The sequence below is a fragment of the Thermobia domestica genome, chromosome 12 (assembly GCF_964235325.1).
Source record: "Thermobia domestica chromosome 12, izTheDome1.hap1.1, whole genome shotgun sequence".
Classification (NCBI taxonomy): domain Eukaryota; kingdom Metazoa; phylum Arthropoda; class Insecta; order Zygentoma; family Lepismatidae; genus Thermobia; species Thermobia domestica.
The window spans coordinates 165,151,441-165,167,144 of record NC_137465.1 but is presented as its reverse complement, the minus strand read 5'-3'; the positions used below and the strand labels follow the sequence as shown (position 1 = coordinate 165,167,144).

At 35.6% G+C, this 15,704-nt stretch overlaps 1 protein-coding gene across 1 annotated transcript in view; it reads right to left on the bottom strand.

Moving 5' to 3' along the window:
• Nucleotides 1–310: 310 nt before the first annotated feature.
• Nucleotides 311–15,704, bottom strand: part of LOC145665811 (oxytocin-neurophysin 1-like) — a 73,843-nt gene continuing 58,449 nt past the window's right edge. The window contains exons 3-4 of the mRNA XM_081732923.1: nucleotides 14,169–14,373; nucleotides 311–2,247 (exon numbers count right to left, since the gene is read on the bottom strand). Coding sequence (XP_081589049.1) covers nucleotides 2,114–2,247; nucleotides 14,169–14,373 — 339 coding nt within the window. The 3' untranslated portion in view covers nucleotides 311–2,113. The remainder of the gene's footprint in view (nucleotides 2,248–14,168; nucleotides 14,374–15,704) is intronic.

Genomic DNA, 15,704 nt, shown 5'->3' with positions numbered 1-15,704 from the left:
TTGTGATGTCATTTAATGTTGTCATCTGACATCTGTGTGTGTATATTAATGTTGTGATTTAATGTTCATTGTCAATGGATACGAATGGTCATATCACATACATAGTACTTGTGCTTGTCTTCATTGTCATTGGTTCCATTTTGTAGTTACTGAATATGTATTTGATAGTAAAATATACAATGTCACTGATGTCACTGATGCTATGTGCGAATTACTTTACACAAGATAGAAAATCCGTGAACTGAAAAATAATTAACTCTTTGAAAGACATTTTTTACTTTATTTGAAAACAGAGCGTACATGTTTTGGATACACAAAGAAACATGCAACATAAATAATATATTACGTTCTTCACTGAAGAATATATATATGTATAGTACATTTAATTACATTTATGTAATCATAATTTTTCATGTAAGTGAATCAATAACATATATTTTATTTTTAAAATTCGTATCGATTTAATTGATTTTTACTTTTTTTTTTTTTTTAGAAATTTACTCTAATAACTATATTTTTCAAGTCAAACTATTTTAAATTTCACTACAATTTCTTAAATCAAGTATAATGTACATTATCATGTAAATAAAAATGTTACCAAATTATGATGAATTAAAGCCAAATGAATACATTATAATTTCTAATTTTGTATGTTCATGAAAATGTTAACTCTTTTGCTAATTTCGTACACGTTGCTTATTTATCGTTATGTAAGTAAAGGTAACTCATCATTATCTTAACTCAAATTGAACTCCCCCTCCTGCTAGTAAATAGTAAATATTAATTTGAAGAACACATTTTAAAACTTCATTTATAGGTTTAAATCAAATAGCAACTTTGATTAGCAAATTTTAAGATTTTTACATTCTTATTACGACATAACATCCCAAATTTTGCCTTATAAAAATAATAGTATATAATTACAATTCGGTTGAAACTAACTATCCTGATTTTTTAATTTCACTTTTGCAATGCAACACTCAAGAGCAAAGCTTTATCGCTGTCAGTAGCAAAACAACCCTCAACCGCTATAAATTACCTAGACTTTTGGGAAATAAGCTAATACAGAAAGTATAGGAAAAATGCAATTCTATACCTTTAAACAATTTGTTTTATCAATGTATTCCTTAATTATTTCCAAATTATAATCTACATTTTAAAGTCTTATCACAAACTAAATCATCGTAATTAATCGAATATACTGTACAAAGAATAAATTGCAACAAGAAAATTATCATATAAGTAAGATGTCAGTCTTGATAAGCTGAAAATGAGATTAAATGGTGTCGGGTAAGGAAGATTCCACTGAACTTATAACTTTCAGTCATATAAATTCGATGTAAATATAAACTAGGGGCGATGCTAGGAAATATTTCAGTTTCCGCAGGGAGTAGGCAAAATAACATTAAGCCAAAGTCAAGATTCAGAATTAAATTTTGTAGAAAAAAATGCCAATTAAATTGTGGATATCAATAATGGAGCAAGGAAATATTGTGCTCTGGATGGCAATTGCACCTGGAGCGAAGAGCAAGAGCATCGCTGCAGGAAATATGACAAGTGTATTATTTAGATCTTATCTAGAACCGCTCCTGGTAAAAGCACTATTTTATTTTATCACACATCTAAATTTGTTGCTATTTCTGATTTCAAAGAGTGAAATAAATGTATAATAGAGTAAAGAACAAAAATCTCGAGGTAATTCTGAAATAAACAAGTACTTATAAAGAAATCTTGTTGATTAAATATTTCTAGCGAGTGAAAAAAACAACGTACTCTTATTTAACAGACATTTGTAAACATAAAATCGGAAATGGAATTATTAAACATATTTGGTTTGTCAGCAACACACTAGATATGTAGTTTTATTTGTAATGATTACTTTATAAAGTTATTATTTCCATATCCTCTTTGAAACGGACATCAAGAGAAGAGACAAGTAATCGAATGGTAGTACACCTATATAAATCATTATCGCCAAAAATTTAGTAAAATGTACAAAGAGTTATTATTATCGGTTTGAGTTTGTGATTTATAAACAAAAGTTCCAGCCATCAATTTTTCTTCTTTGTTTTCCTGTTTGCTGTTGTGCTTGAAGAGAAGAAGGAGATTACATTCATCTTCTATCAATGCTCAGATGCGAAGGCAATGAGTCGTCCGCTTCTTCCACAAACGAATTCAAATTCAGCGGATATGACACTCTGGATTCCGAAGGAAGAACACGGCACGTGGGGTCTATTGTGCATGACTCTGAAAAATAATAATAAGAAGAAACTGTATAGAATATAGTAAATGTAGTGCGCAATAAACAAAACAGTGCTTGAAAAAAAAAAAGCCCTGGTTGTGTAAAATGAAGAAATGAAGGAGTGAGCTTTCTAGTTTAACCCACGATTATGCACCGAGAATAAGGGAAAGCATAATGATTAAATGGATAAAACAATGAAATGAAAAGGTGGGAGGAAATCAGAAGACTGAAAAAAAAAAACGATGACCATTGTGCCACTATTAAGTTAACTTGAAACAAGCTAGGAACGCACCAGCAACTCCTTGTACCAGGCAGAGATGCTCTACCAAACTACTAACTAACTCTATGACCTATGGAAGCCAGACGTCCAATGACGCGTTCACAAAAACTCTCCATTGACTTCTATTCTTAGCCAACTGGACCAAGTTTCTATTTTGTATTCCTATTTCTGCAAGATCCATCTTAATATTGTCCTCCCGAATATATTGATTACGAAACGTTGTAATTTATATTATAGGCAGAGCCGTAGCTAGAGATTTCTGCGCCCGGGGCGAAGTAGAATTCAGCGCCCCTACACTCACTTTAGCAATATATATATATATATATATATATATATATATATATATATATATATAAGAAAAGCAGCTTTTGTTGTTACGCTGAATTTTTATTAATTTTCTTGGAAAGACCATTACAACAACCAAAAACGATCATTATGTATCCTTTTCCAAATAAGAGCTGTTTTCGAGAGTCTTATTTTGGACTTTTTGTTAAACTTGACAAAACTACCTTTGGTTGTATACAAATTCGCGAGGAGAACAGTTATGGAAAATTACTACTATTTACAACATTTCATACTATTGATAAGAAATGAAATTTTAATACATTAAAAACTATGTGCTTTTAAATTCTTCCAAATGGGTGACAGTATTAATTTCCAGTAATAATTGTAAATTTTTAAATTTTATTCTGTATGTGACCACATCAATAGTATGTTAATTTCGATCTCTTAACGGTAAAAAATATTTTGTGAAATGTAATGGAAATTCAGAAGGATCCTTCTTTGTGAATTTCTAAATATTGATCGATGGAGGTGAAGAATATGTTCAATGTTTATACTTAAAATCCAAAATATACTTTGGCTACTACATATGTCTGAAATTATAGTAATTACTTAATTTCTTAATGAATGAAAGTTCCGAATTTAAGGTACTTATTATTAATTAACATATTAAAATACACTAACACGTACATATATGAAGAATGTGTGTACTTATGTTTTGTATGTATGTAGATAGATAAAAACATCACACAACTAGACACGCATACACAAAATAATATGGTGCCGATATAAAAAGTTGATGAAAAATGACCTCAATAAATTCCTCCAAATTGGAAGCATTTGATATGTCAATGGAATTTTAAAATAAATCATTGGTAGTGATTAGTGTGTGTAAAAAAGTCGAACTTCGTCGGGCTAAGTTCTGATCCCTTAAGCCCTTATTCTACAAATGCTTGAAGTTCGAAAATGTTATTGTTTCCCTCGTTTATTTTATTTTTAATATTCCCGCTCAAACAGCAGCTTGAATGTGTCTCTTCACTCTTCTCACTTTCGTACCTTCATTCTCAACGTCGCACAGTGGGGCCAAACCAGGCAATTCTTAGCAAAAACTCGAAGAATGAAGTAAAAGATTGACTTGATATAATTTGCTATAATGAAACCTTAATAGTGTACACATAAGATAGTGTGCAGGAAAAGAAGTGATAGCTATTTACAATGAATTCATGGGACGTGTAAATTTGGTTATCCACCGAAGCAGGAAAGGTGCTGCTTAGTGACAGAAGATAGGAAATTGACTTTGAATGTGACTATTCCTACATTGCGTGTAGATATTCCGTGACTGGTAAACATGGTGACCCGACCGACATGTATGTATCGTTTTGTATATTTAGAATGTTGAGGTAATGTGTAATCAATAATCATATTTGGAATGATGTTAATATCAGTATCATATCCTTATGGTAATCCCCTACCTAATATCATATTTGGAAAATGCTGTGGTACTGAAAGCATATAAACTGTAGTCAATCGATAGAATGGCATTTTAGTAGAAAATATGGCATAATAATGTTATGTCTGTGATTTTTTAATATATCGTAGCGGAAACATTGTTCTTACTGTATGCAAAGTGAAAACCTGCACATATTTGCACTTTTGGGAAATATAACGCATGAAAATGTTTGAGGAAAACCGCATTTTGGATGCAATGCTGCTTTTGAATTGAGGTGGGATGAATGTGACAGCAAGTGTTAGATTATTAGACGTGTGATCCCCATGCACGCAGTGACAAAGTTGAATATAGATCGATTCTGGGAATTTTGCAGCCAAACCTACTTGGTGCTTCGCCCCCTTGGACCCATCTTGTTACCAACATCCAATCATACTTCTCTGGCATTCGCCAACAGAACTAAACTCTAGTCAAACATGTGTGATTAATGGTGGCGATATTTTGAAACGTCAATGTTTGCCAAACAATCTATGGGCCATAAGGTAGAACCATATTTAAAATGGTGTTGATCAATTCAGTATTGCGTTTTTCTGTGATGTGATGCGTGCACAGAAGTGACATTGGAATCAACGGTAATGAGCCTCCGCTCGCTCCAGCTCAGAGTGTTCCAATCAAGCCCTGAAATTAGCCCACGTAATGCACGATGCAATATATGAAACAAGCTGAACAGGTTACTCATGCTTGTAAATCATAATATGTTTAATACATCTGATAATATATCGAGAACTTGTGATGAGATAATTTTTATGTATTGAAGCGTCCTTGCATCTTCATTGTCATAACGAATCCTCCACAATTTGGAAATAATTTTGAGAAGCAAGAACTTTTCTTCAATTTTATTACTCTTCAGTTGTAAAAAGAATAAATACACTTTTTCCTTTCATGCGTAAGAATGTAAGTCAATCGTAAGTTGCCAAATCAAAGCATATTGCCCACGCGTTTGTTTATGCCAATCATATAATCTGTTATATTATTTAGACGCGAATATAATGAATATTTCCTTTTATGATGTAACACTCTATGTTTTTGATAAAATAATGTCGAAATAACATTATTGAAGCCACTGCACACACCAAGCTAATTGGTTTTCTTTCAATTTTCTGCTTCATATTGCGAATTCTTATTTTTGCCAAGAATTCAATGCTTTGGCTCCACTGTGCGTCGTGATTAATTGGATTGGATAGGGAAAAAAATGAAATGAAATCTTTGATTTTTACGTCCCATGGTTATGCCGGTTAGGCTAAAGGAGACGGTAACGAATGAAATGGTGGAATGAAGAAAGTGGGAGGAAACGGGAGAACCCCGAGAAAACACACGCATGCGGTGTTTGTTCACCACAAAGTTCACTTGGCGGGGCTGGGATCGAATCCGGGACCCCAAGTACCAGAGGTGAACGCTCTACCACTGAGCCCCCAGGGGTAGAAAAACGTTTTGAACTAAGCAAACTCATCACTGTCAAAACGCCGAACACGACTTTGCTCGTTTCTGAGTTTGAGCTCCTGCGTACACTATAAGTCATTACTCGGCACCTTGTATACCACATTTCATTAAGAAATCATCTATAACTCTTTAAGTAATAAGTAAAAACTTGTTGTGACTTATTTAAACTTTTGGATTGCGAGCGAAGCGAGCAAGAAAATTTTTAAGAAATCTACGTATTTCATTGATAACCGACAGCAATATTGATCTAATAGGGCGCCAATACTTTCTGGGGGCGACTCGTCTTTTATTCATGTCCAACACAACTTTTTCTTTCTCCTTGCTCGTTCGGCGCCCCTTGTTGTCGGCGCCCGGGGCGGGCGCCCCGCTGGCCCCCCCTTAGCTACGGCTCTGAAGGTAGTGAAGCGTGGGGACCCATTGAAAAAAATAAAGGTTATCGCCTATGTTGTACACTATCATCATGCTTATACGAAGGTAAACTACGAGGGCCATCCGGAAAGTGGTACTCGTTTGTGCAATAAAAACACAGTAGTACATATTAATAAATATACACATTTTTATTCCAGCGTCATAATCCTCCGCCGCCAGCGTATTGAGATACGTACTCACGTCTCGTTTAAGTTCTTCATCGCTGTCAAATTTTTTTTCCACCAGAAAGTCTTTAAGCTTCGTACAGAGATGAAAATCCGAAGGGGCCAAGTTCGGGCTATACGGTGGATGGTCGAAGGTTTTCCACTTCAATTGCTGCAGAAGTTGTGTTTTCGCAGCTCCATGAGACCTGGCATTGTCATGAAGGAGAATGACGCCTGTAGACAACAGACCTTGCCGTCGATTTTGTATTGCCCGCCGTAATTTCTTTAATGTTTCACAATAAGCATTAGCATTAATTGTGTCTCCACGGGCCATAAAATCAATGAGCAGTACACCTCTTCGATCCCACAGTATGGTTGCCATGAGTTTCCTGGTGGACGGAACTGTCTTGAATTTTTTTGGTTTGGTTGGTGAATGAGCGTGATGCCACTCCATGGACTGTCGTTTACTCTCAGGTGATGCATAACAAACCCATGTTTCGTCCCCTGTAATGATGCGATTCAGGAAAGAGTCTCCTTCATCGGAATAACTTCCCACAAACGTCAGTGCTGCAGCCATACGCTTGGTTTTGTGCTCATCTGTGAGCATGCGAGGGACCCACCTTGCACAAATTTTTGAATAATGCAGATGATCTTTGACAATTTCATGAACAATTGTTCGATACACATTAGGAAAATGTTCACAGAGTTCATCAATTGTGACGCGCCGATCGTCCCTCACGCATTCGTCTAATGACCTCAGCAGTTCGTCTGTAATGACAGATGGTCTCCCTGAACGCTCCTCGTCGTGTGTACTCCCCCTCCCCAGGTTGAAGTTCCGACACCAGCGCCGAACAGACGACTTTTCCATCACATTGTCATCATACACCTCCTTTAATTGGCGATGAATTTCACAAGGTCGAACGTTTCGTGCATTAAGAAATTTAATCACGGCCCTCTCTTCACAACTGGCGGGGTTCTCAAATCGTTTAATCATTATAAACGAACACAGGCACTGCTAGCGTCACGCAACCTCGCACAGAGCAGGCAGACAAGCCACTGACGCGGTGTGGCCTTGCCCAGCGGCTCCCCGAGTCATCAGTGCTTCATGCGGCGCAAACGGGTACCACTTTCCGGATGGCCCTCGTATATTACATTTAGAAACATACATTGTATTTTTGTTACTATTGGCGTATTGTAGAATTTATCCAGAGTAAAATTTACCTATGAAAAGCATAAGATTTCTTAAAAGCAAGACTTGCAAGACTCTTGCAGCAAGACCAAGACCAAGACCAAGACTGGGTGTGCAAGTCCAAGACCAAGACCAAGGGTTCCAGCACAAGAACAAGACTAAGACTGGATGTGCAAGAGCAAGACCAAAACCAAGACCACCCCGGTCTTGGTCTTGCATTTGCTCATCACTAGTGTAGAGGTGGAAATTAAACTTCTTCCGAAAGTTTTGAAACGTTATGAGGAGGAAAAGCAATGCAAAATTACCTCCGTTTCTCAGTTTACTGAAGTGATGGATCGTTTCAAAATTGCTTTTCATGAAATTCACAAAATAGCCGTAATTGCTGTCACCATTCCTGTACCTAGTTCACCATGTGAACGTTCTTCCTCGTGTCTTAGACGGGTTAAAACATATCTAAGAAATTGAATGGCAAACTGACGCCTAAGCGATCTTTGTTTCCTTTCAGTAGAAAGAAAACTTGTAATGAATATTGCTGTAGAGAATGTGGTAAAATTATTCGATGTTGGACATTACAATCAACGCAATGTACTCCATTAAAGTGCAGGTATAAACGTTTATTGTAAGCTTGTTCGTACCATGTGATCAGCCCTTCATAGTTCAAAATACATTGTTGTTTCTGTGGATCATGATGAAGTTTTGTTAATTGCTATTTACTTCTTTATCCAATTTATAATTGTTTTATTTTTTTCAACTTGAGTTTCAATTTCAAAGATTTCTGTGTAAGGTATGATCAATTATGCTGTCGAATTTCCCTATTCTTTTAGTAACATAGATCTTTGCTGTTGCATATAGAGATCACATCAAAAAATCTAATGTACACAAATTAAGGATATACGAGAGAAAATATAAATGATTTATATTTTTTATCTCTTGCTTTTTTGTAATCAATGCTTCAAAGATAAAAATGTTTGCAATACCCTATTTTATTCTTGTTTTACTTTACTTACTTATTGTGTATTTTATGATATTAACGAATGGTAGAATATTATTTGTTGGTCTGTTGTTTGAACCTTCTTTTATTTCTATGCATTCATGTGCATTCTTGGAGGAAGAGAAAGTAAAGCTATTTTGAGCTTCATCGACCACACAGTACACACCGTTATTATTGTTTTAAAAAACTGGAAGTAGAAGTATTGTGTCTGCCATGCGGAGTTTGGTAGGTCGAGAGTATAGCCACGAACTCCCGCAGCCCATCCTAAGTCCTGCATGTCTTTAGATCCACCAGGCGAATGCCGGAATTGTACCTTCTATAAGGCCAAGACAACTGTTTTCCACATCCTTGTCCCTCCCCTCTTTCGGTCTGAGCCTTAGCTAACTAAAGAGTTTAAAGATTGAAAATTATTGTCCAAAAAATGTCTACATTGCCCAGTTTTTATTTTCATTGTCCGCCCACCCAGCAACTAGGCCCTCCTCTTTCCGCCCACCCCATCAAACGTTTCTGGCGCCGTCCCTGCTATAGCATGTGTTACTTTATATGGTAGGATATCGATGATACGATTTTTGTTACGAGAAATGCTATGATAAATGCTTCCTTCTAACACTAGTCTAAGACTTAAAAAAAGAAAGAAAGAAAGAAAGATTAGGCGCTCTCCCTAAACTTGAGGTCTTAAGCTTTAGTGGATATTAGGAAAGTGGTTTCCCTTTAGTAGTGAATATAACGTAAATTCTAAAGTTTTGTTTGCGTTTAAGGGGGAAAAGTTGTCCACAGTTCAGACATATATCAGTCGCTAGATCTTACCTAGCAGAACAAAATAAAAAATAATGAAATTAAATGAAATTTTTGAGTTTTACGTCCCACGTTTATGCCGGCTAGGCTAAAGGAGACCGTGATAATAAGAAATGAATGAAATGGTGGAATGAAGAAAGTGGGAGGAAACGGGAGAACCCCGAGGAAACCCGTGCACACGGTGTTTGTCCACCACAAGGTTTACTTGGTGGGAGCAGGGTTTGAACCCAGGGCCCCATTGACCAGAGGTGAACTCTCTACCACTGACCCTCCGCGGTCCCCAGCCCTAGAACAAAATGATGTAATCTGTGTAAAAGCGTATGCGTAGTTTAGGAGAAAACGGTGAAAAATAAATATCTTTGTAAACTTAAAAACTGATTCCGTACGAGAATCATGTCACTTGATGATGTGAAACTGATAGTGAAAAATATCCTCTTTAAGCTCTTGATTGATTTGATTCCCAGCTTAGCGTTCCTTTCAGTAGCGAAGCTAGCTTAACATGAACTTCCATCAGGAATCATTCAACTCTTCATTATGACACTAGCAAGACGACAATACGTAATGAGGTTAATAAGATATAGTATAAAATGGTGATTAAAACCTTAAATTTTATTTTTTGTTTAATTACATTTTCGTATAAAAATGAGACAAATGATGGCATTTAGGCTATAGATAAATGGTATCAATCGAGACGAAGAAAATGACATACTTGAGGGTAAATTCTGATGCGAAGATTTCGAGAGAATCAAGAAAAAACAAATTTTTATAATACTAAAAATATGACATTTATTGCCAATAATATAATTGATTTTATTTGCTTGAAGTAATTGTTTATTTATTTATTTATTTATTGTGTATGTAAAATATACAATTTGTATGGATACACCGATTAGCTAGTAAATACTTGGTATAGTTATTAGTAGAGCAAAACACATTATGCTCTATTTTTGTTTAATTATGTTTTTTTTAATTATGCTTTATTATGCTTTATTGTTAATTTCAGTCATTGTAGTTTATTAATCGTGTATAATATTTACTATACATTAAATATTCTAAATATCTTGATCGATTTATTAATATTTTATGCAACCAGTTTCTTTCTTATTAATGAACTTTCTACTTAATGCACTGTAAAGAGATATGCTTTACTCGAGTCAGTTTTTTTTTTTTTTTTAATCTCTTGTGTGCGCCTTAGAGGTGCGTATATACAGAAAGAGAAAGTAAAAGATGCCACCAAAAAGTACAGAAAGTGCTCAAGTTCAAGAGGTACACATAACAATATAGTGTGGACTTCTTGTGTACTACTCATCGTTGACGGAAAGTTTTCTTCTTTGCAATTTTTCTTTTCTCCACATCAAATGATTACACCGAAAAGTTTGCAGAAATAAAAATAAGCTTTTCATTGTTGCATTGACATGTTCTCAATGGTTTTGCATTGTAAATATTGGTTTTAAAAAATATTAACACAGTATGTCAAACTTGCAGTTAAACAGAATTTTCCAACTAACCGGCATAACCGTGAGACGTAAAATTTAAAGATTTCATTTCATTTTTCAGAATTTTCCAAGAATTCTGCTATATATTTTAAATTATGCTTTTTGCTTTATTTTCTAAAATTATGCTTTATTATGCTTTTAAAATTGGTTTCTTCTGGACCCTTAGACAACCACAACAACGTTCAAGGTACCAACCATACCGGTATGTGTAAATTGCTGTTAAGCTTTTTATGCTTTTGGGTTGCCCTAGTTGTTAGCTATTATTTCGACTAATCCTCCTCCTGTAATTGCAATTTCAAGCTTTTTTTATTTTTTAGCAGTAATTGGATATTTTGTTTTCAATCAAAATTTATTTTAGAACATTATTTTTAGCTTGCTATTTTTTGTGTAATTCTACTGCTTAGCAGCAACATTTATTTATTTATTTATTTATTATTTTTTTGCTACATTTGGGTATGTAACTACCTTGTATCGTTCTCTCACGCGTTAGTCTCACGGTAAATTGTTGTTTTCCGGAAGGTCTTGATTTCCCAGAGTTAGGATTAACGCGTTGTTAATTACTGTAGAAATAATTTGTTTCTGCTGTTTACGGAGAAAGAGAAAAAAAAAAAGAAAAAAATTCAAGGGATTTTAGTAACTTTCATCAATGACGGACTAAAACACACTTTAAATAATTTAAATGTAGATGACAAAAGTGTTGATTTCGGACTATCAAGACGAACATTATAGCATATTTTAAGTTAGCTAACTAAAGTTTAGAAATATTTTTCTTACTTTATTGTTAAATTCTGTTACCTACACCCTCCATTCCAAAAGAAACCGAACTTTTGAAAGCAAATAGTACCACTAGTGCCATCTGTTGTAATATTTTACCGGTAGATGGCGTAGTCCCTCATTGACAACTGGTATAAATGTCATGACATTTGGATGCACGGCAACAAAGTTATTGCGTTTCAACTGTCAGTGTGTTGTGTACATCGGTCGGAAAATGAGTTTCAAACAACGAGCTGGAATTGAGTTTTGTGTTAAACTGGGTAAAACTTTTAGTGAAACGCACCAAATGCTACAAAATGCATATGGTGATGAGTGTCTATCCCGTACGCAAGTTTACGAGTTGTTCAGGCGATTCAAATCGGGTAGAGAGACGCTGGATGATGACGAAAGATCAGGCCGTCCCAGAACCGGATTATCGGAAGAAAACATCGAAAAAGTGCGTGAATTCATCAAACATAACAAAAAATCGTCGGTGAAAGTTATTGAAATGGAATTAGGCATTCCTCAAACAACCGCATACCGCATTTTGACCGAAGTTTTGGGCCTTAAGAAGGTTAATTCGCGGTTTGTACCACACAAACTCACCGAAGACCAAAAAGTTGATCGATTGATTGATTGATTTTGAGTTTTACGTCCCGTTCAGCAGCGAGGCTATATGAGACGTGGACCTACTGATTAACGTGGAATCCGAACCACATGAGCTCCCGCCGGGAATCGAACCCGGGTCTCCAAAAAGTTGATCGAATTGCGCATTGCAAAGACATCGTTAAAATTGCTCGGCAGGATCGAAACTTCTTGAAATCGATTGTAACTGGTGACGAGACGTGGTGTTTTGAATATGAGCCCGAAACAAAGCGGCAAAGTGCTGAATGGAGAGCGCCGGATGAAGGAACACCCAAAAAAAAGTCTCTTGGTGAAGTCAAAAGTTTAAGGTGATGCTGATTTGTTTTTACGATTCAAAAGGAATTATCCACAAAGAATTTGTTCAGACCGGCCAGACAGTCACTGGAGAGTTTTACTTGGGCGTCATGAAACGTTTGCTGGCAAGAATTCGTCGTATTCGGCCCGAATATCGCGAAATCGGCAGTTGGACTCTTTTGGACGATAATGCACCATCACATCGTTCGCGACTTGTAACTGAATTTTTGGTCAAAAATCACATTATTCGGTTGCATCATCCGCCCTATTCACCAGATCTCGCTCCGTGCGATTTCTATCTGTTCCCGAAACTGCATTTGGCGATGAAAGGAAAGTGGCACGCATCGATTGATGCCATTGAGAAGGCGACGACCGCCGTCCTAAAGACCATTCCAATAAAGGACATGGAGAAGTCGTTTGACAATTTGTTGGAGCGTGCAAATATGTGTATCGATGCAGAAGGGGAATACATTGATTAATAAAAATGATTTGTTCCAAAATGTACATTGCTTTTTTGTTTTTTTTAAACGTTTGGTTTCTTTTGGAATGGAGGGTGTATAAACTTAGCTATATTTCTAGATAGGTTTGGACATTTTTAGTTAGATTTTGTGCGTCATTTAACTACTCTCTGAACGAACCTGTCTTTCTAACTACGATGCGCATACTACTTATATAAAGGCATTGTTTTAGAAGCTTTCTTTTTTTTAAAAAAAATGGTTTAGCAATTTGCTAATAATATGGGGACAAGATCACTACATCCATCTATGCCATACATCGTAAATATTCACTAATTCTATAATAAACTAATTCAGATTAAATATTAAATCAAATACAACCTTTGCTATTCCTATAAGACAATTCCGATCACTCATATGAGTATTTCGAGAACAAATAATGCCAGCCAGAGATATTAAAATGGATTTTCAAAGACAACGTGAGAGAAGGTATTGCAGGAACCGAAACGCTGAGCGCTGTTGTTAACATAAGAGACAATCTTTCTGTCTCCTGAAGACCCTGTAACTAATCTTTTATGTTTGCTATGGCTCTCTATGAAAACATTCATCTCTCATGTGTAATTAGCCTATTTACGATTTTGTTTCGCGGGGCTTTGCTAACTTTAGTCCTGGAAATGTGAAAATTCTGCAAGTTATTTCATTTACTTTAATATAGTAAATAAAATTTCGGAGGGAGGGCTTAAGCCCGGAAGCCCCCCTAAATACGCCATTGATTATTATTGTCTTAATATAATTACAAAAAAGGCATTCTCCGTGCAATTAGCAGGGATCTCAAAATGTGTGACAAAATTTTGAGCTTCGTACGTCACAAAATAGCTTCACAATTTTGTCTTTCTTAAGTGCTCGCCATTTTTCCACTTTCCCTAAATGGACACAAAACAAACACTGATGTTTTGTAAAATCTCACTTATGTTGCCTTGACTTGCTGTTAACATTCAGAGATAGCCTATAGACTGAGATAAACTTGTACACTTTACACCAGTAACTATAATTTAAGGCCAAACGTTGTAGGCTTTGGACTTGTATTATTGCGGCACTTTGTCTTCAGAACTTTTACTTAGATCGGAATATTTTTTTCGATCCCTGGAGTTCACTGCATTTAATAGTCCGCAAGTTGGTGGTAGCTAATAACGTATCAGTTTAAAACATACCCATTCAGTTATTTACCTTCAGTGCAGCAGACTCCATGTGCAGCACATCTTCCAGATTCTCCAGCACAAAGAGGTCCATTGTTACTGCAGGGAACGGGATAAAAATTTTCAGTTTGGCACACAGCAGCCTCTCGAGTTCCTACTAGGCAACCAATCTGAGGACCACAGCAGATAGAAGGTCCAAAACAGCGACCAAGCTTTGCAGGTCCACAACTGGTACACTGTTGAAAAAAAAATGTTTTAACATTGTCAGTTTAAATTAATTCGAATATTTCTGTACTACATAAAAGACGCAGATAATGTAACATACATGATGCAACATTTTATACCATATTACTGTATTAGACAATTCTTATACTGTTCACTTTCTTATAAAACTATTGCAATGAGTATGCGGATCTTGAGGAATGACACACCGATAAAAATTAGACTTATGTTGCTACATGCTAAAGAAAACAACACTTACCTAATATCTCAATTCTTATATATAACAATTAGGACATTAAATAAATTTTCTTTCCTTCGTTTGTACTGATATATCATCCCTCAACATCCGCCACTGGTTTATTTCTAAAACATGTTTGCATGTTTCTAGCAGTTAAAATACTGGAGATATTCGACACATTCATGAAATTGTATAGCAATATTCAAGTTGATATCCATTAATAACTTCAAAATCAATGAAGAAATTCTCTTAACTCGTTAAACAAGCTATAAAATTTGTTCCACTTACGAGTGCAACTCATTAATATTATTTTGTGTTGATTACATGAACCTACAAACGATGTCATTTTCATCTGCTGATGTATTATTATTGCTGATTACACAAATTAATACACAAATTAATATACCACAGTATATACTGAATGTATGAATCTATTTCGCTATGCTACATCAAGTTTCTTTTGCTATGCTGCATTTTCTTCAAAAAAGTATTGGACCAGATCAAGCCCTAAATGTGGTACATAGGAGTGTAAACTGTTTGCCGTCTCTTCTACTATTTGCCTTCAATGATCCCACTGTATCCTCTACTGAAAACGTTTGGGTGAATTCTTTCTTCAGTGAACCCGCCATCCCCTTTATTGACAAGGGACGTATGCGACCGTGACAGATATTTAGATATTTATAAAAATTGGTACCCTGACTAACTGTGGATCGCTAATCATCATGGTGATAGTCACTCGGTGCGGAAATGACTAGTTTACCCGCTACGTATAATACATATACCAAGCCAGCCCTGCCCACGGCGAGCAGATAGTGGAAACTCTCCTCGTGAACGCTCACGAGCATTCTACGAGCAAATACCATTGTTCGTGCTTCGTGGATCTTCGGGTTTTGTCCTTAGAGGAGCGGAAGTGTTGTCAACCTTGGCGGTAATCACTAGCTTACCAAAAAAAAAAAAAAAAAAGTATGTATGGTAACTGATTGCCATTTAGTGTAAAGTGTTTTTTTACAATGTGGTAACCGTTAACTATAGACAATACAAACTTGTAACAGCAATCAAATGATAAACTATGTACGTTCCTTTTCTTCTTTTTTCTTTCCTTTTGTT